Source organism: Sus scrofa, chromosome 5, assembly GCF_054392235.1.
Source record: "Sus scrofa isolate SSC_HxYL_T2T_F1_AM1 chromosome 5, Sscrofa_HxYL_maternal_Yorkshire_Landrace_v2.0, whole genome shotgun sequence".
Taxonomy (NCBI): domain Eukaryota; kingdom Metazoa; phylum Chordata; class Mammalia; order Artiodactyla; family Suidae; genus Sus; species Sus scrofa.
The window spans coordinates 69,994,608-70,022,168 of record NC_139387.1 but is presented as its reverse complement, the minus strand read 5'-3'; the positions used below and the strand labels follow the sequence as shown (position 1 = coordinate 70,022,168).

The following is a 27,561-nucleotide window of genomic DNA, read 5'->3' as shown; positions in this document are numbered from 1 at the left end:
TAACTCACCCATGAAATATCTCTCTTTTTACTGGTCAAAAGCCATTTGCCTTATAGTACACATTAAATATGTATATATATAATATAAACTTTATAATTTTATTTATGTATTTATTTATTGCTTTTTTAGGGCCACACCCACGACGTACAGAAGTTCCCAGGCTAGGGGTCAAATCAGAGCTGCAGCTGCCAGCCTATGCCACAGCACAGCAACACCAAATCCAAGTTTCATCTACAACCTACACTACAGCTCATGACAATGCAAAATCCCACCAAATCCCCAACCCACTGATCCAGGCCAGTGATCGAAACCACATCCCGTGGATACTAGTCAGATTCATTTCTGCTGTGCCACAACGGGAACTCCTAAACATGTATAATTTTAAAACATTCTTTAATCTATATAATTGTCAAATGGTGAATGCAAAGGGAATTCACCAATACATTGAAACAATAAAAAGTCCCTTTGAGAACAGGGATGTTTTCTAACACATGGGAAGCCCGTGAGTCATCGGGTGTGGGGATTACCAGGTTTGATATGTGGCTATACATGAAACTAATGTGAATTTAAATCAACTGAGACCAGTTGACATTCTTTTTTTTTGGTCTTTCTGTCTTTTCTAAGGCCGCACCTGAAGGCATACAGAGGTTCCCAGGCTAGGGGTCGAATCAGAGCTGTAGCCACCAGCCTACACCACAGCCACAGCAACACCATCCGAGCTGCATCTGCAACCTACACCAGAGCTCACAGCAACACGGGATCCTTAACTCACTGAGCAAGGCCAGGGATCGAACCTGCAACCTCATCGTTCCTAGTCAGATTCGTTAACCACTGAGCCATGATGGGAACTCTCTCATTCTTAAGTATTTTATAGTAATGGGACCTTACTATATCCAACTAATCTTCCGGAAAATCACTGTATTCTAATGTCTAACTGAACTTGCTTCTGACATTCAAATTCATTTTTCTCATTAGGAGTAATAGGCTACAGCACAAAACAAAACCCCCCAATGATTCAAACAATAAAATTAAACTACCTACTGAGTCTCTAAAGGCTCAGAAGCTGTGTTATAGTGAAGATATCGAGCTATTTCAAAGTGTGTAGTCATACTGCATGATGCTGTTGAACTGAGAAGGACCCGTAAAATAGCGCCGTGATCAGCACTTGACAAAAGGCATATAAGTCCACAATAAGAGGCTGTTCAAGAGCTGAAAACGAAGGAGAGAAAAAGACATAAAACATGAAAAGATTGATGTACAGCAGAAATTGGCCCAACATTGTAAATCAACTATACTTTAATAAAAAATAAATAATAATAATTTTTAACATGAAAAGAAATTCACATTGCTAAGGAATAAATACATGGGTTATATGCTGAGATCTGTGCTAAATGTTGCGAAGATGTGGAGTGTGTCTCCTCTTGAGTTAACAAATATGTAATTGTAAAGATCAAAGTGAACATGGGAGTGCAGAGGTGAGCTTCACAGGTATCAAGTGAATATTTAGGAATGAGTTAGGTCTGGAAGAAGGCAGAGAAATTTTATCCACCAAAATGAAACAATATTTTGAAAGCCCTAACACCTCCCCAAAGTCAGTCTATTTTGTTGATACTTAAAATTTCATCATTTCCCCATTTTGTTGTTTCCTGAAGTGAGGAGTGACATGCCCAGTAAACTCCCTTGCCCCCCTTATGCAAGAAAGGAAATCCTGACTTAAACACACAACCACAGAACAAGTTAATTTTCTTATCCCTTAGGGTTGAGCTTCCTAAAGCACAAAGTATTCATCCTTCAGGATTCATTTTCTTTGACTCTTAGCAACAAAATACTCTTGGACTCTGAAACTAAGGAGAGAGACAGAGAGGAGGAGGGAGTGAGAAAGAATGGACTCATCCAAATCAGCTGCATCAGAATGCACAGGTAAAAATGGCAACTATCCCTTTTCCGTCCTAGATTCTTTTTTGGAAAGAGATGGTAAATACACAGGGGACAGGACAATAGAAAATCATCCAGTAAAGAAAAAGAGGAGAGACAGAGCCAGAGCCAGAGCCAGAGAATTAAAGAGAGGAAAATAAAAGAGGATGTTTAGAAGACTAGATGTTATATTGGAAAGATTGTCAGAGATTGAGTTCAGGGAGAGCTACCAGACTAATGTTCATTGTCTCCCACTGAGCAACAAATAAAATGTGTATTGGGAAGGAGGGGGAGGGGAACTACTAGATCTTCAATGCTTTATCTGATTGATTTACAAAGGACTGAAAAGAGGAGAGCAGGAGAGAGAAACAGAGAATAGTGAGAGGGAGGAAGGAAGAGAGAAAGATGGGTAAAGATGGGGGGAGAATTTATGAGAGTTAGAAAGGAAGTACTGCACATCTGTCTGAGTTCAAGAGTCAGAGTCTTAAAACTAGTATTGGATTACTTCAATGACTAAAACTGTGGTCCCCAGACCAACATCATCAGCATCTCATGGGAACTTTTGGTTCCATACTAGCTCAACTGAATTTTTTTATGTTTTCTTTTTAATTTATTTGATTTAAAGTGTTGGTTTAGGAGTTCCCGTTGTGGCGCAGTGGTTAACGAATCCGACTAGGAACCATGAGGTTGCGGGTTCAGTCCCTGCCCTTGCTCAGTGGGTTAACGATCCGGCGTTGCCCTGAGCTGTGGTGTAGGTTGCAGACGCGGCTCGGATCCTGCGTTGCTGTGCCTCTGGCGTAGGCCGGTGGCTACAGCTCCGATTCAACCCCTAGCCTGGGAACCTCCATATGCCGCGGGAGCGGCCCAAGAAATAGCAACAACAACAAAAAAAAAAAAAAAAAAAAAAAAAGACAAAAAAATAAAAAAATAAAAAAAAAATAAAGTGTTGGTTTAGTTGCTGGTATACAGAAAAGTGATTCAATTGTATACACATCTTTTACATCTTCTTTTCTGTTATGGTTTATTACAGGATATTGAATATAGTTCCCAGTGCTTATATAGCAGGACCTTGTTTTTTTATCTATTTTATATATAGTAGTTTGCATCTGCTAATCCCCAAATCCTAAAATATCCCTCCCCTACCTCCTTTCTTCTTTGGTAACTCTAAATTTGTTGTCTATGTCTGTGGGTCTATTACTGTTTTGAAAATAAGTTTATTTGCATCATATTTTAGATTCCACATATAAGCAATATCATATAATATTTGTCTTTGTCTGGCTTACTTCACTTAGTATGATAATCTCTAGGTCCATTGACTTTGCTGCAAATGGCATTATTTCATCCTTTTTACAACTTAGTAGTATTCCACTGTGTGTGTGTGTGTACACATATATATATGTCTGTGTGTGTGTGTGCGTGTGTGTGTGTATACACCCCATATCTTTATCTGTTCATCTATCAATGGACATTTAGTTTGCTTCCTGGTCTTGGCTATTGTAGATAGTTCTGCTGTGAACATTGGGGTGCATGTATCTATTTGAATTATAGTTTCTCTGGATGTATGCCAACTAGTGGGATTTCTAGATTATATGGCAACCCTATTTTTAGTTTTTTTAAGGAAACTCCATACTGTTTTCCACAGTAGCTGCACTAACTTACATTTCCGCCAACAGTATGGAAGGGTCCCCTTTTTTCCACACCCTCTATAGCATTTGTTATTTGTACACTTTTAACGATGGCCATCCTGATAGGTGTGAGGTGGTACCTCATTGTAGTTTTGATTTGCATTTCTCTAATAACTAGCATTGTTGAGGATCTTTTCATGTGCCTTTTGGCCATCTGCATGTCTTCTTTGAAGAAGACATTTTGGCCTCCTGCCCATTTTTAATTGGATTATTTGGTTTTTGTTATTGAGTTGTATAAACTATTTGTATATTTTGGAAATTAAGCCCTGTCAGTCACATCATTCATAAATATTTTCTCCCATTCCATAGGGTTTTTGTTTTTTGTTTTTTCATTTTGTTTGTGGTTTCCTTTTTTGTGCAAAAACTTATAAGTTTGATTAGGTCCCATTTGCTTATTTTTGCTTTTATTACTATTGCCTTAGGAGACTGACCTAAGAAAACATTGCTATAATTATGTCAGAGAATGTTTTACCTATGTTCTCTTTTAGGAGTTCTCTGGTGTAATGTCTTATACTTAGGTTTTTAAGCCATTTTGAGTTTATTTTTAATATGGTGTCAGGAAGTGTTCTAACTTTATTGACTTACATGTGGCTGTCCAGCTTTCCCAACACCCCTTGCTGAAGAGATTGTCTTTTTTCCATTGTGTATTCTTCCTTTGTAGAAGATTAATTGACAATAGGTGTATGGGTTTATTTCTTGGCTCTCTTTTCTGTTCCATTGATCCATAGGTCTGTTCTTGTGCCAATACTACACTGCTTTGATTACTGTAGCTTTGTAGTATTGTCTGAAGTCTGGAAGAGTTATGTCTCCTGCTTTATTCATTTTCCTCAAGACTGCTTTGGCAATTCTGGGTCTTTTATGGCTTCATATAAATCTTAGGATTATTTGTTGTAGTTCTGTGAAAAATTTGTAATTTGGTAGGAATCACATTAAAGATTGATTTGGGTAGTATAGTCATTTTAGCAATATTAAGTCTTCCAATCCAAGGGCATGGAATATTTTTCCATTTCTTTGAATCATCTTCAATTTCCTTTATTAATGTTTGGTAGTTCTCAGCATACAAATCTTTCACTTCCTTAGTGAGGTTTATTCCTAAATATTTTATTTTTTGATGTGATTTTAAAAGGAATTGTTTGTTTACCATCCCTTTCTGATATTTCATTATTGGTATAAAGAAATGAAACTGATTTCTCTATTTCTATTTTCTATGCAACTGCATGCTGCTATCTTGATGAATTTGTTTATCAGTTCAAGTAGTTTTTGTGCAGAGTCCTTTTGGTTCTCTATATAGAGTTATCATATCATCTGCATATAATGATAATTTTACCTCTTCCCTACCAACTTGAATACCTTTTATTTCTTTTTCTTGCTGTGGCTAGGACTTCCAGTACTATGTTGAAGAGAAGTGGTGAGAGTAAGCATCCTCATCTTGTTACAGATTTTAACAAGAAGGGTTTCAGCTTTTCACTTTCAAGTATTATGTTGGCTGTGGGTTTGTCATAAATGGCTTTTATTATGTCAACATATGCTCTCCTTGTACCCACTTTGGTAAGAGTTTTTTCATCATGAATGGATTTTTTTTTTTTTGTCTTTTGTCTTTTTAGGGCTGCACCCACGGCATATGGAGGTTCCCAGGTTAGGGGTTGAATTGGAGCTACAGCCACTGGCCTACACCACAGCCATAGCAACGCCAGATTGGAGCCACATCTGTGACTTACACCATAGCTCACGGCAATGCCGGATCATTAACCCACTCAGCGAGGTCAGGGATTGAACCCGTGACCCCATGGTTCCTAGTCAGATTTGTTAAGCACTGAGCCATGATGGGGACTCAAGGTATTTTTTTAATGTTCTCTTTGATTTCATCATTAACCCACTGGGTTTTTTGTAGCATGTTGTTTAGTCTCCATGTAATCTTTTTATCCCCCCTCACTTCTCTTTCTGTGGTAGATTTCCAGTATCATGCCTTTGTGGTCAGATGTTTGATATAATTTCTATACTTTTAAATTTGTTGAGGTTAGTTTTGTGCCCTATTACATGGTCAATCCTAGAGAATGTTCCATGTGCACTTGAAAAGAATGTGTATTCTGATCTTTTGGGATGTAATGTCCTCAAATATCAATTAAGTCTGACTGATCTGTTGTATTATTTAGGATCTCTGATGCCTTACTGATTTTCTATCTGGAAAATATGTCACTGATGTCAGTGGGGTGTTAAAATCTCCTAATATCCCATCACAGTGACTTATGTGAGCATACAGACACAAGGCTGCTATGCTAGGGCCATTAACAGTGGAGATTTTATGGCAGACCCAGGTTCTTCCATCCTGCATTTACAACTTCAAATGTGGCTCACACTACACTCCAGCCCCTCAGACTGTCTTTGCAGAAGCAACCCCAGTCTTCTCCCCAGCTCTGTCCACTGAAGCCCAAGTTTCAGCACCCAGCCCCTGCATGCACCTGTAGATGTGATCTCAGGCTGAGAAGTGCAGGGAGGAGGCAAGGACCATCTGTGCTGGACTCTCTGTTCTTCCTGCCACAGTCTTGTTGCTGCACTCTCCTCTGAGTCTCTGGAACTCCCTTTATGTCCCTGCTGATCTGGTGAAGGGGGCTCCATGGGGTGAGGGACCTTTCTTCTTTCACAGCTCCCCCCCAGATTCTTATTTTTTCCTTTCATCCTACGTGGTTAGGAGGTGATCTTTCTTGCAATTTTTGTCATATGAGATCTCCTGCGTTCAGTAGACATTTTATGAGAATTGTTCCACATGTAATGTATTTTTGGATGTATTTGTGGGAGGAGGTGAGCCTTATGTCCTTCTAGTCCCCCATCTTGATCTGACCTCCTGAGATTTTAACTCTTGAGGCAAAACCCCATAATCTGTGTTTTAGCAAACCTTTCAAATGACTCTGATGCATGCTAAAGTCAGATATTTACTCAATATAGACAACGCAAGTGGAAGCAAATAGCAAAGTTGAATAGGAATTTCTTATATTTCTTTTGTATCTTCTTAGGGAAGCTTGACCATGTCTGTGTCTTTCTTTCTGCAGAGAGAGAATGCTTCTCTTCCCAAGTGTTCTTAAGGACCATTACTGGGGTGTCCATCTTACTACTCAGTACCTGTTTTATCACCAGATGTGTTGGTGAGTTCTGAAGATCAAATTCAATCTCCCTGATGAATATGAAGAGTAAATCCTTCCTTACCACCTCTGGGTTCTCTTCTCCCACAAAGGGTATTTTTATTTCATTTTTGCCCTTATTTATCTTCAGGTTATTCCTCAAGCCAGAAACGCCAACTAGTACAAAATTCTTACCAAATTTCAGTGACCTGTGACACATTTTTCATGATACTCATCTTTATCTCCTCAGTGGCCCTGAGTCCTTCCTCCTGTACCCTTATAATTTGTGTAATCCTCTCCATGAGATCCTAACCAGAGGCAAAACCAATCACTTCTTGGAAGGAACTGTTGAGAGGTCAGACTTGGCAACAGAGAGAATGCAAACACATTTGTTTTCTTTGGGTCTTCAGGCCTGAAATAAAGTACATTTATTTTTATAAATCAGGAAAACCATGAAATGTGAATTCCTTCTTCTTTTTCTGAGTAAGTAAAGAAGCTCCTCTCCATTCTGTAGGAAAAGTAGATAAGAAGGAAACATCATAATTATTAGTTGTAATATTTACAAAATGATAAAAAGTATTTTTATAGATAGTAATTAACATTAACTACTGTCTCTTTCCTTACAGTGACATATCACATCTTTCAACGCTGTGATGAGAAAAAGTTCCAGGCACCTGATGATCTTATGGAGTTCTCCTGCGATAATGATGGATCAAGTACTACAGTCCTCAAATTTAAACACCTAAATTTACAAATCAATATTTTCTGGCTTCTAGGTTGACTTGGGGATAAAGTAATTTGGTCCTGTTTTTCAAAAGCAAAATGCAAAATCTTTCCTGTATTGTAAGAAAATAATGAAGAATTGGTAAGAGGACAGAAATAAACTTTGGAGATGCAATTAATGTTGGGACAGGAAATCTTGGGGACATAACAGCAAATTTCTAGAATAAATTTGAGGTATGTGTCTAAAGAGTAAATCTAGAAATGAAAGGTGTCATTCCCAGAAGTACACTTTTGTTTTCATTTGTCACCTGCTTCCAAAATGAGATGAAGGAGAAAAAAATGTTTACAGTAGGCAATTTGAAAATATCCCCAAAGTGTAATCCCTATATTCTTACATAGAGTCTTGATCCAAGTCTTCGCAAAATGCTACATGACACTAGAAAACTATGTCATTCTCTGGGCTATTATTTCCTCACCATTAAATTGACAAAAATTAGACTATTTATTTTCAAAAAACTTCAAAGGCTTAAATTCTATAATTCTAAGAACATTAACCCATCTGGACAACCAGTTTGGAGATTTTGTTGAGAGTACATTATTTGGGCAACATGAGATATGGTTGCTCAGCGGTGCGGTCACTCAGAAAAAAATGTATAAATTTTCTCTGAACTTGGAAGTCTAGGAACAGATTATAGGGTTCCATGTTAATAGCATAACTGAGGAAGATTATATATGAGTGTATTTATTGGCACTAAAATCTAGAAAACAAGGATTGTGTCTCGAATGACAAGAAAATTGCTATTTGTGTTTGCTGACATAAGAACTACCTAAAGTCTTAGATAGTAAGATGTGGAGTATGAACAAGGGCTTCCAAGGCTTCTGACTGTAAATAATGAAATTTGGGGACCAGAGGAAGTTTTCTGATATCTTCCTCAGTTCATATGGGATGCTCACAGAAACTTCTCTCTTTCTAGATTCAGTCAAGAATTGCTGTCCATTGAACTGGATACATTTTCAATCTAGCTGCTACTTCTTTTCTACTAACGTCATGTCCTGGACTGCAAGTTTAAAAAACTGCTCAAGCATCGGAGCTCATCTGGTGGTTATCAACACGCAGGAGGAGCAGGTATTTGGGATACAGCTTCCTCCAGTGTCAATGAAACACCCCTCACAGGATCCATCCCTTTTTGCAAACAGGGATATAGTACTTGGCCCACAATTACTATTTGTTCAATGAATTTACTGAAATACATGTCATTCTTTCTATTTCTGTAAGTCAACACCAAACTTAATTTATTTCTGTCGCTAGAAGAAACATAAAAAAAAAAATTTCCCATAGTCAGTTCCTTTATTAATAAAGCAGGAAAAAAAGAGTGTTGGTATTTCATTTTAGAATGACCAGTATATTTGCAAACATGTCATATGAAAGAGGACAAGTAGAAATATTGGTCTATCACTTTTCAGCTATGATTTATAATGTTTTGTGCTACCAATAACACTAGATAAACTTTGAATGAGTTCTTGAGAACCTCCTTCTGTGTTGAAGGTTCTTTTTCATTGGTTTAATTTTACGTTATGTGTGTTTTACCACAATAAACAAACCAGGAGATTATCCCCCATGATCTTAAAAATTTCATACCCATTTTTCTATCATCTCCAGTCCAGATCTGACTTTATCTCTTTTAATAATAATTACCTTCAGCAGTTGTTTAGAATTGGTGTAAGTGATTGCCTAATTTTTTTAAATTTTCTATTCTCTTTTCAAAAATATAATATCTAATTTCTACTATGATTAATTATATAAGCTAGTTGATGGGCTAAGCACTGAGTACTTTTGATATGTTTGATTTATTCCTGAAAAGGAATGAAACAAAAGAATTACCAGGAGCACTCTTCTTTGCCACAGTCCTATATATAACAAATGCACTAATCAAATATTTGACCTTATGCAATATGTCACTGGCACACAATTTAAATATGGATAACTCAGCATTGTGCACAATTTTAATCTGATCTCCTAGGTTTTTATGTGTATCTTCCATAGGAATTCCTTTTCCATGCAAAACCTAAGAGGAAAGAGTTTTATATCGGACTGACGGACCAGGTGATTGAGGGTCAGTGGAAATGGGTAGATGGTACCCCTTTCACAACATCTCTGAGGTAATTTTCTTCTTCTAGGAGAATTTTAACCCTAGCCTAAATCTCAAAGTTAGACCACTGTTGAGGGGAGTTCTCAGAAGCTCCTCTGTTCCAGAAGGTATATTCATGTCCATTCTTGATGATATTAGAGGCAAGAAGGGAAAGCGTTGATGTAGAAGAGAGAAAAAAGAAGCACGAGGATCTACTGGTCTTATTTCCTAGAACTACCTCAGATAAAGATGGAAATAGCAGATGACAACAAGAAGAGGCTTAGAATTAAACACTCATTCATTGAAAATGCAGGAGAGACAAAATGTGGAAATCAGAGTCTTATGCCCCCAAACTGTAGTAGATGAGACAAAAAAACAGTGATTTGAGAAAGACAATAGATTCGTATGGAGTAAAAGTAGGATGTGCTGATCCTTTAAACAGTTGTTTCATTATAGCACAATGCAGCTAAATACAAAGTCCATTGAAGTGTACAGCTAAATACAAAGTCCATAGGATAAATGGAACCAAGCAGGATATGAGATATGAATGTGAAGGAAACAAATCCGTCAGGATAGCAATCCTTTCCATAATGCCTCATTCTGGGTCTAAAGCCCTAAGAGAACATAGCAGAACTGAAAGTCAAAGATCCAGCTCAACTTCCTAACTCACAGACTCTATAGCTTACAGAAATGGTTTAGTTTTTCTGAAATTCCTTTTCTTCATCAATTAAGTGGAGATAATAATACCTGCCTCACAAAATTGTTGTGAAGTTAAATAACATAAAAGAAATTTGCCTGGGTTATAGGTCACTTTACTGCTTGTAAATGTCCCACGTCACTCTCTTTCAGCTTCTGGGATATAGGGGAGCCCAACAACATAGTTAGTGTAGAGGACTGTGCCACTATAAGAGACTCTTCAAACCCAAGGCAAAGTTGGAATGATGTGCCCTGTTTCTTCAATATGTTTCGGATTTGTGAAATGCCAGAAAGAAATATTTGAACAAAGAAAAAACCCCAGGATAGAAGGCACAACTTAAATGTATAAATGAAAAAGGAACAAGAGCATCGTAAGCGCAGCCACACAACTCTGAAAAGTGTGCATTGCACTTTATAAGGACGTCTTAAGTGTTTGTTGCTTTGATACAAATAAAAATAAGTCGTTTTGACTATTATAACTCATGATACTGACTGAAGTGCATTTTTCTCTATGTCAGTCTCAGGATTTCTCAGAATTTTTGTAGAAATGCTGTGAGAAGAAAAGAATGGTACATTTGTTTCATTGATGAGCCTTGATATGAAAATACAGGGACATAGAAGAAGTACCAAATCCAGCAAAGAGGATTTTGGAAAGTGCCTTGAACAATCTGAATTCAGGCTCTGTGTTAATTATTCTTCTTTCTAGTTAGTTCCTCAAAAGTCTGTCTTTTACCCTCCACCCAAGCACATATCCTCACTACGTTCTCCTGTATAATGAGTAGGAAATTTACTCAAGTCATGAAACTTATACCTGCCCACAAGACTAGAGTGGACTTTCTTGGCAAAGGCATTTACTGCAGCTTCTTTTTTTTTTTTTTTTTTGGCTTTTTGCTATTTCTTGGGCCGCTCCCACGGCATATGGAGGTTCCCAGGCTAGGGGTCCAATCGGAGCTGTAGCCACTGGCCTACACCACAGCCACAGCAACGCGGGATCCGAGCCGCATCTGCAACCTACACCACAGCTCAAGGCAACGCCGGATCATCAACCCACTGAGCAAGAGCAGGGACCGAACCCGCAACCTCATGGTTCCTAGTCGGATTCGTTAACCACTACGCCACGACGGGAACTCCCCTACTGCAGCTTCTTAAAAAGGCCATGCTAACCTTCATCTCCAAAGACACTGCCATCCAGTCTGCTCATCCCAGGAATTCCCTTTCCTCTCTATTTGCTTCCCTTGACTAATTGGATTGCACCCCAATTTGTATCTGTTCCTCAGCCAGAGCCAGATTCCAATAGTCAAATTACGGTAAGAGAACAGTCAGCTTAACACTCTCCATTTATTGCAAAATATACTATCAATACTTATCAGGTTACTCAAGAATATGTAAATAATATGGCAGCTTTTATAACCATGGTTCTTGTACTCAGCCACCAGAAAGAGACTTTCAAAATCACACATTGGAATTAATGTGTAACCATTGAATGGAAAAATTCAACTGAGCAAGTGACTATATTAGCTTTCTTTATAAATATTTATGTCTCTTAGACATAAGTGACAATCTGTGGTTTTGAAATGCCTTTAAAACAAAAGTCATTCAACCTGAAAAGAATCCAATGAACACATATTCATCTTTCTAATTTCTTTCTTTATATCATAAATATCAATGAGGAAAAATTGAAAAACATGGAAATTTTTCTGTTTGTTGTTATTACACTTTAGATGACTGTATCATTTAAATTTTATCTAAATATTGAAAGACATTAAAATATTAATGCATAGTATTCATGGTTTATTTATAATTTAATTTATACAACTAACTTTGACTTCAAAGTTTGGCAAGAAAAGAAACAATTGTTAAAGGTTTAGTGATTAGAGAAAAAAAATCATTGGAACATAAATTATTTACCTAGAAAATTCTTCTTTGAGAAATAGATAATCCAAATGAAACCATTTTAAAATATAGTATTTTATAAATAAGTCTACACAGATAGATGCAAAGGCACTGGAAAACCCAAAAAGTTACAAAAAATAAAGCATAATTAATCTTTCATATTCCCAAGAATATATTCCCCAAATAAACCACTATTTTGATTTAAATTATACTACTATTCGGGCTCCTAACATTTTTTAAAGACAAATCACTCTACTACATCTTGTAAAAGTGACACATATATATTATTAAAAGTTCCTACAGAGCTCAACTGTACAAAAATGAAAGTGAAATAATCCATATCCCAAGTTGATATAGATAGATGATAGATGATAAATTAGATAGATGATAGATAGATAGATAGATAGATAAGACTCATACAATGGATGATTCCTTTAAAGTAGTAAATTTAATTTTACTTGAATTTAATAAGTAAAAAATTGAGGCAAAATTAAATAATTAAACTTCAAGGATTTTATAGGCTTTATAGATTACCACAAAAAAATATTTCCTTAAAGGTGCCTAAAAGAAAAATTATAAGGAATCATGTAAAATATTCTTCTTGCTCTTCTATTTCTTCATCTTCCCAAACCCCTTTTCTCCTTCTCCTGGCTCAACAGTAAAGTCCTAAAATCATTCATGAGCTGGAGTAGCAAGGTAGCCTTTGCAAGTGCTGGTGTGTGTGCATGGGGGAGAGGGGTTTCACAAAGGGGTGCATGATTATGCCACAGGGACTGAGGGGCCGAGCAAGGTGAACCTGTGTAAGGCAGAGGGTGGCAGCAGGAATGGCAGTCAGGGTGTCATAGCCCCAGTGGATTCAGGAGAGCAACCTGGTAGAGGGCAGACTGGCTGGAAGTGTCAAAACCTGAGCAAATATGAGGAGCACAGGGTGACCGAGCCCAAGTAGGGGAACCACCAAGTCACAGGTGGGTGAAGAGAGCCACACAGCCAAGCCCTAGCAGGTTGGCTTACAGGTCTTGCAACCAGTTTTATGGTTTTCCTCATAAAACTTGTATATTTGGTCACATTTATTCTTGTGTATCTTACAGTTGTACTGCTTTTGTAAGTACAGTGTTTAATATAAAATATGTTTTCTATATGTTTTAGGTATTACATAGGAATATTATTGGTCTTTGTATATTGATAATTTATTCAGAAACATTGCTGAACTCTTCTATTATTTTAACACTTTGGCAATAGATTCTCTTATATTTTCTATGTAGATTATATGTAGATGTTCTATTGTTTGTATACTGAGTTGCCCACTACTGTAGCCACTGCTCATTGAACACTAGTTTCAACTGAGATATGCTGGGAAGTGTAAAATACAGATCAGATATTCCAGGAATTCATCTGAAGGGAAAAAAGTAATATGTGTCGCTAACAATTTTATACAAATTGCATGGTAATAATATTTTATGTATTGCCTTGAATAAAATAAATTATTAGAACAGTAATTTACTTTTACTTTTTTATATGGTTACCGGAAAATTTTAAGTGTATATGGCTCATATTTTTGACTTGCATTATACTTCCTTTCAATAGTTCTGGTCTACAAATAACGACAGTTTGGGTTTTTTCCTTTCCAGTTCTCCTGATTGTACTAAGCTGGCTAGGCCTACTAACGTATGGTTACACAGAAGCTGCTATAGTGAGCATCCCTGTTTCGTCCTTAATAATAAGGAAAACGCTTTATATGTGTCGATCCCTGGCCTCGCTCTGTGGGTTAAGGATCTGGCATTGCTGTGGCTGTGGCATAGGCCGGCAGCTGCGGCTCTGATTCAACCCCTAGCCTGGGAACCTTCATATGCCACAGGTGCTGCCCTAAAAAGACAAAAAGAAAGAAAGAAAATTCCTTGTATTTTTACTTGTTAAATGTTTTACATTAATTTCTTGGTTTTATTAAATGATGCTTATGTATCTCTTTCTAAATGTTATATGATTAACTACATCAATAAATTTCCATACTACCTACATTGTTTAAAAAACCAAAGTATTCTACAAGGGTTATAAGTAAACATAGCTATTTTCAGCCAACAGCTGATTCCCATGTCCAAGAGGCAACCACACTCAACTCTTCAGATGTTTCTTCTATTGAGCCCCATGTTCCCAATCGTATAGTTTCTATTTCTAATAGTTTCTGAATATGTTATAATAGAATGTTTTTTTTTCAATTTTTAGGTAATTTGGTAATTATCAAATTAAAATAAGAATCTCCGTTTCACACACACACGTTACACAAAATTTTCATCCCTCTCTTATCACTATCTCCTAATTTTTTTAAATCAGGTTTAACATTTACATTATTATAACTATGTAAATATTATTTCAGTTGAATCATGTACTATACCACGATTCCACCTCCCCTCCTAAACACGTTTTGCTTTTCATGTAGCTAATATTGGCATCATTTTTCATATCAATCAATTTTGTATGTGCTGATTAATAATTCACCCCTTAACTTTCCAGAAGTATACCTCATGTCTCAGTGCATACAAATGCACTTTATTAGTCCCATATTTTCATGGAGAAAAGAAATCCTCTTGGAACTCTGTCTTCTTTTTCTGATCTGAACCAGGATTGCTCTCATGGTTGGTTTCACAGCCATTATTTTGTTGACTTTATTACATAAAGGAAATATTTTGTCATTTTAAGATTATTTCATATTGGAGTTCCTGTCATGGTGCAGTGGAAACGAATCTGACTAGCATCCATGAGGATGCAGGTTCGATCCCTAGCCTTGCTCAGGGGGTTAAGGATCTGGCATTGCTGTGAGCTGTGGTGTAGGCCAGCAGCTGCAGCTCCGATTTGACCCCTAGCCTGGGAACCTTCCTACGGGGGCCTAAAAAGACCCCCCCCCCAAAAAAAAGATTATTTCATATTATGGTATATCACATATACCTTTTAATATAAAATGAAAATTTTAAGAAAGACTGCCATATTTTGTTGATGCTAGATGTGACTGCTTCACAATTAAAGCTACATACATCACACACAACACTGTAAATCCACTATACTTCAATAAAATAATTTGTAATGTACATAAAATCACAAAATGTACATACTTTTAAAAATGTACATACATCACAAAAGCACAACTTAGGTTGGTAAAGCAATGACTTCCTTGCCAGTTCGAATGGTAGCTTTATAGCTCTAGAGAAACATGTTAACAATTTACATAAATGGATTGGAAATACGATATTTTTCTGATTCATATTAAAAATATAGAAACATGGAGTTCCCGTCGTGGCTCAGTGGTTAACGAATCCAACTAGGAACCATGAGGTTTCGGGTTCAATCCCTGGCCTCGCTCAGTGGGTTAAGGATCTGGCATTGCAGTGAGCTGTGGTGTAGGTCGCAGACGTGGCTCGGATCCCGAGTTGCTGTGGCTGTGGCCTAGGCCAGTGGCTATAGCTCCGATTAGACCCCTAGCCTGGCAACCACCATATGCTGCAAGTGCCACCCTAGAAAAGACAAAAATACATATATATAGAGAGAGAGAAACACCAATACAATATTACACAAATAATTAAGAACTATTATCTATCTCTTAGCCAAGAGGCCATGGCACTTCCAGAAATGTTCCTGTGATGCCAAAGGGACTACATTTCACCTGCTATGAAAAGCAGATTGGGGCCACTGTCCTGTTTCTGTTATAAACTAGCTGTGAGAGGGTTAGTTAGCTCTTTGGCTTCCCAAGGGTTTTGTTTTCTGGTCTACAGAATTAAAGGAGTTTGGTTAAGGCAGCCTCTCAGGCCCTTTTCCACTCAAAAAGAAATTAAGTCAGCTGGAGACTCCTCACCATGGGAAGGCATTTAAAGTGGAGTGAGAAGTAAATTTTTTTTAAAGTAAATAGCTTTTTTTTTTTCTCCTTGGGCAATACAATAATCTAATTATTTTATAGTGTTTTTCAGAAAATATTTTGCGCATGAAATATCAATTAATGACTGATACTACTGAAAGGTCTGAAAAATGAAGCATCATATAATAAAAATGTTTTAAAACTTTAAAGGGTTTGTGATATTTGGATTAAAAAAACGGGTACACCACTACAAGTCAGAATATCCCACCTTGGAACTTTTAAGATTCAAAGCAGAAGAAGCAATGACTTAGAGGTTGTACCCTTCACGCCACTCTTAGATCCATCATCAATGAACACCAAATGAAAAGCAAATACCTTGAACTGCCATCAAAAAAGCAAAGTTAATGAAAATTGAGTCTCATAGAAAAGAATGATTCTTGCCACCAAAACGCCACACAAAAACACATTACTTTGAATGAACCAAACAAAAATAAATAAGGCCATCATGCCTGACAATGTTCTATGACCCAGAATGTTCTGTGTCCCAGTGATGCATGTACATTGTGCCCGTTGGTTCTTGTCTGTTCTCTTCACAAGGACCCCTTCACAGGTTCCTAGCTGAAGGCTATTCCAGGTATCTTACAGATCCTGCTTGTCTCAAGTTTACAAGAAAAATCCTTCCAGCCCCATTTGTCTTGCTCATTAACAAGAACGACACAGTTTTCTCGCTGATGGGTGTTGGGTTCACCTTCATGCCAGAATCTGAAATGAAAAAAAGGTGTGTGTGTTTGCATGAATATGGTGTAGGTCGGAGGACAAGGCAGAGAAAATGCTCCTAGGAAAACAGAATTGCACTGTCCATGGAGTTCCTGTCGTGGCACAGTGGAAACGAATCCAACTAGTAACCATGAAGTTGTGGGTTCGATCCCTGGGCTCGCTTAGTGGGTTAAGGATCTGGCATTGCCATGAGCTGTGCTGTAGGTCGCAGATGTGGCTAAGATCCTGCGTTGCTGTGGCTGTGGCGTAGGCTGGCAGCTATAGCTCCTATTAGACTCTCTAGCCTGGGAACCTCCATTTGCTGCAGGTGCAGCCCTAAAAAGCAAAAAAAAAAAAAAAGAAGAATTGCACTGTCTGACACTAGTTTAGTAGTATACTAGTACTGAGGTTACTGAACACTCAGTGCTCTATTCTGAGTAAGCATCCTCACATTGCCATACTCCACTCCAAAATGAACTCTGCTTGCTCTTTTCCTCCCGCCTTTGCCAATAAAGCTCTTTGGCCCCAGTAAGTATACTCACACCATCTGTGGATTAAATGGTGTCTTGTCCACCCAATGCCACTGGCCTTCATGGTTCTCACTAGTAAGTCCCAGGAAATATGAAAATTGTTTTTCCAAAAATTGAGTAGTGAAGTTCTGCAAAAAAATGTGAATTTTGATAAGTACATTTGCATTTCTCAAGCAATAGCTGCTACGTTAGGAAAAGAGGAAAGGGGTCAAATAAATTATTAGTTAAGCCCCAAAGCATTGGCATCAGATCTTTTTTCAAGTCCTGCCTCTGACATTAAGTGTGTAATGTTAGTAACTGCTTTGATTTTCCCAAACCCCAGTTTTCCCAACTCCAGAAGGGACAACACCACTACTTCATGGAGTCTCTGTGAAAATTGAGATGAGCTTGCAAATCACTTAGCAAGGTGCTTAACAGGATTGGACTTTTAGGAACTTTTATTATTAAAATTGCCTTCATTAAACTCATGGACACGGAGAACAGACTTGTGGTTGCTAAAAGGAGAGGGAGTGGGAGAGACTGAGAATTTGGGGTTAATAGATGCACACTATTGCCTTTGGAATGGATAAGCAATGGGATCCTGCTGTATACCACGGGCAACTAAGTCTGCCCACTTGTGATAGAGCATGATAATGGGAGAAAAAAAAATGTATACATGTATGTGCGACTGGGTCACCTTGCTGTGTAGTAGAAAATTGACAGAACACTGTAAATCAGCCATAATGGAAAAAATAAAAATCATTATAAAAATAAATAAATAAAAATTGCCTTCACTAATTGTTTGAGCACTTCATTAAATTCCATTTTATTCAAATAATCGGTGAACCTATCCATTGCAAAGCCATGGAAAAAGAATATTCCAGGAAACCCTGCTAACCAAGAAAAGGGTAAAATCTGGGTTATGGTGCGCATAAGGAAATACATTACATGAAAAAATTAAATTCAGTTCTTAAAAAATTGAAATTACCTTGAGTTTTTGTTTGTTTGTTTGTTTGTTTGTTTGTTTAATTCTTAATGGTTTGGCCACGTTCACAGCATATGGAAGTTCCTGGGCTGGGGATTGTACCCGCACCCTAGCAGGGACAAGACTGGATCCTTAACCTGCTGAGCCACCAGGGAACTCTGAGATTTTTTTTTTTTTTAAGAATAACAACCATATATATGAATCATTTTTCCTATGCTTTATCCTGAGAAGCGATTTCATTCCTGATATACTCACTCATCAAACGTTGATCAAGCCCTATCTAGTGTGCCTAGCACTGCACAGGCCATTGGAGATGCAGAGATGAGTAAGGCATGGCTCCAGCCGTCTACAAAGTAGGAGGGGTAGGAAGACTTGGAGTAGTGAACAGAGGATTGCAGCACACTGAACGAAGTTCCATGGTCACACAAGGCACAAAGGACAACGGACTTGCCTCCAAATTAGAATAGGGAGGGTAGAGTGGGGAAGGTGGGTAGTTTTCTGAAGCAATAACACATGGAAAGACCCAAAGAAGTTGATCATATGAAGAAAAATGAGAGAGGAAGAAAAGTCTGTCCAGGCAGGTGGACCAGATGAAGCAAAGGCACAGAGGGGCCTGAGCAGAACCGAGAACTTTCTCTTTCTCTGCCTCTGCCAAGAGAGGGAACCCAGCAGAGAAACTGCTGTGAGCCTCCCAACATACCTGCTCAGCTTCTGTGCTGATGGTGGCCAGATGTGCCCCCAGCTCTGTGCAATTCCTTTCACTCTGAGCCCATGTCTTGCTGTCATGAAAAGCGAAATAGCAATTGGACTGGAAGGCTCTCCAGCCCTCAGGACAGCAATTCCATGTGCCCCCTCAGGTGAAAATTGCAAAGGAAAATTTGTTACCAAGGAGTCTCTGAAACAGATTGCACAGCTATTCCGCTACCTAATACCCGATTAACATTTACAAGAATAATACCAAGATTATCAATATCATTCTGTCCCTCCTTTGAAAGAAAAAAAAAAATCCTGACAATTACATTTCTAAATATCTTCTGAGCCAAAGTAGCTAAATCACATACAAAGTATTCTCTTAGAAGACATGATCATTTTTCAATGTCCCTACATGTCTTTATAACCATATTTAAAGCAGTACCATATCAAAGCCTTTTGCGAGACCTTTTATCTGAAGGAGGCAAAGAACCTGCTAAAATGCTCATGCATTTCCTCCCATTCTCCCAAATAAGCCTTTACAAATTCCAGAATAATAAAAGAGATAAAGATACTTTGGCAAAGCTGTATATTCTAGGAGGAAACAGTTGATATGTCTGAATCAAAAGAAAATGGAATTAATGTTATGTTTTGGATGCCAAAAATGGCTCACAAATATGCTGTTAATATTCTGCCATCAGTTATTCAACTGGTTACAGTCATGAGAAATAATTCTCTCTCAATTTGCTGATGTGCTTTTTTTTAAAGCCATACCCACGGCGTATGGAAGTTTCCAGGCTAGGGGTCAAATTGGAGCTGCAGCTGCCGGCCTACACCACAGCCACAGCAACACCAGTTCCGAGCCACATCTGCAGTCTACACCACAGTTCACAGTAACACCGGATCCTTAACCCACTGAGCAGGGCCAGGGATCCGACCCATGTCCTCATGGATACTAGTTGGGTTCATTACCACTGAGCCACAACGGGAACTCCCTGATGGGCATTTTTGTCCCAAATTCTTATGTTCTTTCCATCTCTCCTACTTTGCCTTAGAAATATATAAATATGTATAGTGCATAGATGATACAATTTGAATCAGATTACAAATTTGAAAGGAAATGGAAATAGGAAAGACATTCTCTGCTATCCGTACCTTTCAGTTCTGATTTCTCTCTGACGCATGTCAGCCTTGGGTGGTGCTCCCGTGACCACAAACCTCTGATTCCTCTCTTACAGCGTAGAAAGTTGTGATAAGTCACTATCAAGGAGGAAAAAAAACTTAGTTTCTTTTTCCTGTATAACCATTTTCTTAGGGAAGTGGGAACTGACGGCGCTAACTCTTCTCTTAACTCCAACAGCTAAGGCCCCCACATTCTCTGCTCTTCCTATGTGGTTCCTCTATTCCAGCTCCAGGTGAAAGGAATTTAAAAATTAATATTTTTATTATCATGTTGTCCATTCTGTGCTTTCTATGGGTAGTTTTGCAAACCTTTCTGTGCATGGGCTTTAAGCATAATTTTCTATCAGACTTTATGTTCGGGTGGAGATTTTCAGTGATAGTTCTGCAAAGTTCTACGAGCCTTACATATTTACCTTTTAAATATTTTCACTTTGGAATATAACCAAACTAAAGACGTGAAAAATATAAAAAGTGCACTTTTCTCAAATTATTGTAAAGTGAACATTCCAGGTAAAAACAACCCAACTCAGGAAACACAACAGTACCAACAACAGTCCCGTGGCCTTCACAGCCAAAATGCAAAGCGACTCCCCTCCCTTTTTCTTAAAGGTTATCATGTCATGACTTTTAAAGTAATCACTTCGTGCTTTGCTTCAAAATTTTACCACTTAATAATACATCCCTAAATGAAATAAATCAGATTTGCTGCCTTTTTTTTTTTTTTTTAAGACCACACCCACAGCATATGGAAGTTCCCAGGGTAGGGGTCAAATCAGAGGTGCAGCTGCAGGCCTACACCACAACCACAGCAATACCAGATCCAAGGTGCGTCTGGACCTACACCACAGCTCACAGCAACACTGGATCCTTAACCCACTGAGCAGGGCCAGGGATCAAACTCGTGTCCTCATGGATACTAGTCCGGTTTGTCTCTGCTGAGCCACGATGGGAACTCTCCAGATTTGCTGCTCTTGAACTTTATATAAATGAAATCTTACAATGAATTCTTTAGTTCTGTTTTCTGCTCAGCATTGTTTCTGAAATTTATCAATGTGGTTCCATGCAACCGTAATGCATTGGTTTCCATTTCTGTAAAGCGATCTATTGTCATAATGAACTAAAATCTATTTATCTAGTCCTCTTCTGGTAGATATCTGCATTGTTTCCAGTGTTTGGCTGCTGTGAACTATGCTGCTCTGAGCCTTTTTCAACCATGCATCCTAGCACATAAGCGTGCATTTCTGCAGGGTACATGCCTAAGAGTAGAATTGCTGGTAATAGGATAGACGTATTGGCAATGACAGCAGCAACTTTTTCCAGCGCTGTTATACTGCTGTATGCTTTCTATGGCTGAGTCCCTGGAGGTCCAGTTTCCCCACAGCATGATCAGCAATTGCTAGTTCCAGACTAATCACTGCCAGCCTTGTGTGTTTGCCATGGTATCTCACTGTGAGTTGAAAGCTAAGGAAGTTCCCCAGAAAGCTAAGGAAGTTAAACATATTTTATATGTTTATTAGACATTTCACATTTTCTTTTCTACCGTGCCTATTCAAGACTTTGCCCATTCTTCTATTGTAGTGTCAATATTTTTCCTATTGATTTGAAAGAATACTGTATATCTTCTATACACTAATCCTTTATTGATTGTATGAATTACAAATGTCTTCCTATGACTTTACGTTTTCATTCTTAGAGGTATTATTTGTCATGCAGGAATTTCTATTTTAATGTAGGATACTTCATTGATCCTTTTTTTTTTTTTTTTTTTTGCCATGGTGTGCAGTGGCTTGATGTGGAATCTCAGTTTCCGAACCAGGGATTGAACCCAGACCACAGCAGTAAAAGCACTGAGTGCTGACCACTGGGAAACTTCTGATATTCTCTTTAATGACCAGCACATGCTGTGACTTGTTTAAGAAATCATTCCCCATTTCAAGGTCATAAGTATGTTCTCCATGTATTTTCTAAAAAGTGTTTTTCGGGAGTTCCCATCGTGGTGCAGTGGTTAACGAATCCGACTAGGACCCATGAGGTTGCGGGTTCGGTCCCTGTATGCTTTCTCAGTGGGTTAAGGATCCGGCGTTGCCGTGAGCTGTGGTGTAGGTTGCAGACACGGCTCCGATCCCACGTTGCTGTGGCTCTGGCGTAGGCTGGCGGCTACAGCTCCGATTAGACCCCTAGCCTGGGAACCTCCATATGCCGCGGGAGCGGCCCAAGAAATAGCAAAAAGACAAAAAATAAAATAAAATAAATAAAAAGTGTTTTTCATTTGCTCTTTACATTTTGGACAATAATCCAACTTAATGTTGGTTTTTGTACATGATATGATGGAGGAGGCCAAGGTCATTTTTAAAATATGGATAATCGATGGTTTCTACCACATAATATGAACAAAACAGGCCTTTCCCCACAGCTCTGCTTTATCCCCTTCTATTTTACATAGAGTTTGTATATGAAAAATCTGTAATTTACTCTATTCTTTTCCTCTGGACTATGTGTTTACAACTGTACCTCGACTTTATTACTTTAATTATAATAATTTATACAATGTCTTGATATCAGAAAGAACAAGTCTTCCAACTATTCTTCTTTTCAAAGCCAGATTTCAGTCCATCTGAAAGTTGGTTTTTTGCTGGTTACTAGTAAAATGCATCCCTTTGTGATCATGGTCCAAAATGGGGCATGACTTACTACAGTCACCAACCTTCAGGTGTATAGAAAAAGGTCTAGATTCCGTCTTTCCTTCCCTGACACAGGGCAGCATCATAAAAGAATAGAAGGTCAAATAGGCAGCGCTGAATATCAAATCCAAGACCCTGAAGGCATTATGGATTGATATGCTGGGGAAAATCAAGACAACAAAAAGTTTAGAGCAACTTTAGAAAAGTTGTTTGAATAAATAATTCAAGAATAATTCCACTTTTGCTAATAACTTACCCGCACAACTTGCAATAAAACAGGCACTTAGAAGTGACATGAAAAAAATAGCAATGGCCCAAGGGATCAGCTGGGAACGCTGGCCTCCTTCTATGAGGAAAAAAAGAAAGACTAATAGGTTATCTTCTTCTCAGCCACAAGAACTAGGGAAGCTCATTCTACGCAGGAGAAAACTAAGGATGAGGTCCTCCAAAACACTTTAGGTCTGGAAGAGAGCTTAAAGATTTCTCCCGAATAAATCAGTTTTAGAGCTCACTGATAAATATATGCATACACATACATACACATTTATATGAAAAATGTAAATGACTGGGAGGGTGGATTGGGAAAAGACTTTTATAAGCAAGATTCAAACCCCAAGAATCAGGAGTTCCCGCTGTGGTGCAGTAGGTTGAGAATCCAACTGCAGCAGCCTGGGTTGCCGCAGAAGCAAGGGTTCAATCTTCGGCTCAGTGCAGTGGGTTAAAGCATCCAGAATTGCTACAGCTGTGGCCTAGGTCTCAGCTGTAGCTGGGATTCAGTCCCTGGCCTGGGACCTTCCATATGCCATGGGTGCAGCCATAAAGAAAAACAGAAGTCAAAAAACCTAGAAGTTCCCGTCGTGGCGTAGTGGTTAAAGAATCCGACTAGGAACCATGAGGTTGCGGGTTCGGTCCCTGGCCTTGCTCAGTGGGTTAAGGATCCTGCGTTGCTGTGGCTCTGGCGTAGGCCAGCGGCTACAGCTCCGATTCGACCCCTAGCCTGGGAACCTCCATATGCCACAGGAGCAGCCCAAGAAATAGCAAAAAGACCAAAAAAAAAAAAAAAAAAAAAAAAACCAAAATCATAAAAAATCAGTAATTTGGGTACATAAAAATCCAACATAATACAAACAATGTTAAAACACAAGGAACACGTGGAAGAAAAATCTTGTCACAATGTTAATGTCTAGACTGTATAAGGAATTGCAAAAATCAATTTAAAAATGGAGCAAGGAGTTCCCGCCGTGGCTCAGTGGTTAACAAACCCAACTGGTAACCATGAGGTTGCTGGTTCGATCCCTGGCCTTACTCAGTGGGTTAAGGATCCAGCACTGCCCTGACCTGCGGTATAGGTCACAGATGAGGCCCGGATCTGTCATTGCTGTGGCTGTGTCTTAGGCCAGCAGCTGAAGCTCTGATTCGACCCCTACCTAGCCTGGGAACCTCCATATGCAGCAGGTGTGGCCCTAAAAAGCCAAAAAAAAAAAAAAAAAATGAGCAAAAGTGGAGTTCCCTTCATGGCTCAGCTGTTAAGGAACCCAAATAGGATCCACGAGGATGCAGGTTCGATCCCTGGCCTTGCTCAGTGGGTTAAGGATCTGGTGTTGCCATAAGCTGCGGTGTAGGTCGCAGACACAGCTTGGATCCCTTGTTGCTGTGGCTGTGGTGTAGGCTGTCAGCTGTAGCTTTATTCGACCCCTAGCCTGGGAACTTCCATAAGCCACGGGTGTGGCCCTAAAAAGCAAATAAATAAATAAAAACTGAGCAAAAGTTTGAGCAGGAAATTGGCTAAAAATTTAATTTGCTGAAATTATAAAAAGCCATTAAACAAACAAAGAGTATGCTCAATCAGAGAAATATAAGCCAAAATATTATAGCAAAATTTTTCATATATCAGATTTTAAAAAGTAAATTGAAACATGTGGTGTTGCAGGGCTGAGGGAAATAAACACTAAGTAAAGGAATAAATGCTACTGATGAGGTGTAAATTAGAAAGTCTTTTAGACAGATCGAGTTAGGAATATTTATTAAATTTTAAATGCATTATATTTGCCACAGTTTCATTTCTAGAGATATAGCTTATAGAAATAACCCAAATAATTTTTGTAAAAGGATACTCACTGCATTAATTCTGGAAACAGAAAAACCCTGGAACCTAATACTTACATATGTATCATCAATAGCAGAGACTCTAAATTATGGTGAAGTCATATGATGAAATTCTATATAGCAATTAAAATAATCATGCACATATGCATGCATTGACAGAAAAAAACTCCCAAACATATTGTTACATAAAAATGTGACTTTTCAGGACCATTGTATCGTGATTCCATTGAAGTTTGTGTGGGGTGATGAGACAGAGAAACATTAATTTTAAAGTTACATATTTCTGCATTTGTTCTATATATTTCTCAAAAGTATTTTTAATGGTCTTATAATACGAATCCATTTGTGTCTCATAAGTGAAACATAAAATGAGATAAATTCAGAGACTCAGGTTACACTACTGCCCCTTTCAGTGTGTTTTCTGTATCTTCTCTCTTCCCTGTAAGGAATCTTCCCAAATTACTCTCTTTTCACTGTACCCTTTTTTTTTTTTTTTTTGGCTTTTTAGGGCCGCACCTGTGGTGTATGGATGTTCCCAGGCTAGGGGTCGAATTGGAGCTGCAGCTGCCAACCTATGTCAGAGCCACAGAGACACCAGATCCAAGCCATGTTTGGGACCTACACCGCAGCTCAAGGCAACATCAAATCTTTAACCCACTGAGCAAGGCCAGGGATCAAACCTGTGTCCTCATGGATACCAGTCAGATTCTTTTCCACTGAGCCACGACAGGAACTCCTCATTTTACTTTTTATATACTTTATCTCCTCTTTTGCCCCAATTTACATTTCATAAAGAAGTTTCTACACCCCAAATGTTTGAATCTGTGTCCTTCCTTCTCCAAAATCGTTTACACTTCCTTCAGCCTCCTCATCCCTATCACCATCTTCAATCCTCCCAACTACAACGATCATCAATTCATATTTTCAAACCTTAGTCATAATTAAATGTCTCTTTAAAATTGAAAGGAGAAAATGCACTCACGTTTGTCTTTCGGTTCTTCTTGCCCCATGGTATGTTAAATCCCTTATGGTTCAGTGATTGGGTAGACCAGCAGTCTCAGCAGCCTCTTGCATTTTTTTTTCCCCCAGGGTAGAGTTCTGTGGAGAAAGAAAGAGATTCAGAAATTCTTGACACTAAGCGTTAATCTTACCTATTCTGGTAAAACTAGAAATTGCGCAACATAAAAGACACCTCAAAAGAAGAAGTCTTTTCAAAGATTGGGGTTTCTTCTGATTCACTCTGGAATGGAGCAAAGAAAGAAGGAAATTGAGAAAGCAACACTCAAATACAGTACAAATTTTCATAAGTATGTTGAGGTCACTAGACCAGGGTGTCATGTAGAATTTTTTCATTTGTTTATATTCGTTCCAAAAAATTTAGCAATGTCCTAAAAGAAGAGTAAGTATACCTAAAAAAAATAAAATAAACATTTCCTCAAGCTTTTCTTCTCCTGGATATTATATTTTTCAAAGACAGTGATATGCTTGAGGTAAACTCTGCCTGGAAAATTATGTAAAAAAACAAAGGTACTATTATATGTAATTAATAATTTTGTTTGTTTCTTCCAGAAAGAATATATGCATTTCTAAGCATAGGTATTTCCTTGTTCTGTTTCGTAAAACTAAATAATAGACATGGAAATGTTAAGATAGTAACATGGGGAAAAAGTCCTTTTCTTCACCAACAACCAGAAAGACTAATGTGCTTCAGTTATTACTTCTAACAACCAGGTAGAAAGGGAAGTCAAGAATTCATACAAAGTAACTGAGTAGGAAGAGGGTGCCTAACGTGCTACAAAGTTATTAATTAGTCAGACATACTAAGCAAGGGAGCTAACAAGAGGGATTCACTTAACTCTTAGAAGATGAAATCCCAACAAGAATTACTGAGTTTAAAAATACAATAAATGCATGGCTTTTGAATAATGCTAGCAGATGAAGTCAATAAAGTACACCAGCCACCAAGATAGCAGAAGTACAATATTTTGGGGAATGCTACTCAGTCACAAAAAAGAACAAAATAATGCCATTTGCAGCAACATGGATGGAACCAGAGATTCTCATACCAAGTGAAGTAAGTCAGAAAGAGAAAGACAAATAAATACCATATGATATCACTTATATGTGGAATCTAAAATATGGCACAAATGAACCTAACTACAAAACAGAAACAGTTTCACAGACATAGAGAACAGACTTGTCATTACCCAGCGGGACAGGGGAGAGAGAGGGATGGACTGGGAGTTTAAGATTAGTAGATGCAAACTATTATATTTAGAATGGATAAGCAATGAGATCCTACTGTATAGTACAGGGAACTATACCCAAACTCTTGGGATAGAACAAGATGGAAGATAATATGACAAAAGAACGTATATATAGGTATGACTGGGTCACTCTGCTATATAGCAGAAATTGGCACAACATTGTAAATCAACTATTCTTTAATAAAAAATAAAAATAGAATGAAAAGAGTTCCTGTTGTGGTTCAGTGGTAACAAACCCAACTAGTATCCATGAGGATGTGGGTTCAATCCCCAACGTCACTCAGTGGGTTAAGTATCCAGTGTTGCTGTGAACATGGGCATAGGTCACAGATGTGGCTCCAATTCAACCCCTAGCCTGGCAACTTCCATATGCCATGGATGTAGCCCT

General features: G+C 38.2%; 2 protein-coding genes across 6 annotated transcripts; one reads left to right on the top strand and one right to left on the bottom strand.

The window, feature by feature from the left end:
* The first annotated feature begins 1,691 nt into the window (after window positions 1-1,691).
* CLEC4E (C-type lectin domain family 4 member E) lies at window positions 1,692-13,652 on the top strand. The gene is made up of 6 exons (XM_021092401.2): window positions 1,692-1,920; window positions 6,647-6,739; window positions 7,342-7,431; window positions 8,413-8,564; window positions 9,483-9,598; window positions 10,417-13,652. The coding sequence occupies exons 1-6, from the start codon at window positions 1,884-1,886 to the stop codon at window positions 10,565-10,567; spliced, it is 639 nt and encodes a 212-aa protein (XP_020948060.2). The 5' UTR covers window positions 1,692-1,883; the 3' UTR covers window positions 10,568-13,652.
* Window positions 12,038-26,169, bottom strand: LOC110260749 (C-type lectin domain family 4 member D). Of its 5 annotated transcripts, none has more exons than XM_084956829.1 (7): window positions 26,099-26,169; window positions 25,889-26,004; window positions 23,057-23,146; window positions 20,093-20,197; window positions 18,948-19,099; window positions 17,296-17,411; window positions 14,057-16,759 (listed from the first exon to the last, which is right to left on the bottom strand). In XM_084956829.1, exons 2-7 carry the CDS (start codon window positions 25,914-25,916, stop codon window positions 16,612-16,614), a joined length of 639 nt encoding a protein of 212 aa, XP_084812955.1. In that variant the 5' UTR covers window positions 25,917-26,004; window positions 26,099-26,169; the 3' UTR covers window positions 14,057-16,611. The 5 variants fall into 5 exon arrangements, 4 of the variants coding, with proteins under 4 accessions (XP_020948061.2, XP_084812955.1, XP_084812957.1 ...); XM_084956831.1 differs by having other exon boundaries at window positions 15,080-16,759; window positions 18,948-19,026; XM_021092402.2 differs by lacking the exon at window positions 26,099-26,169 and having other exon boundaries at window positions 12,038-16,759; window positions 25,889-26,064.
* Window positions 26,170-27,561: the final 1,392 nt, after the last annotated feature.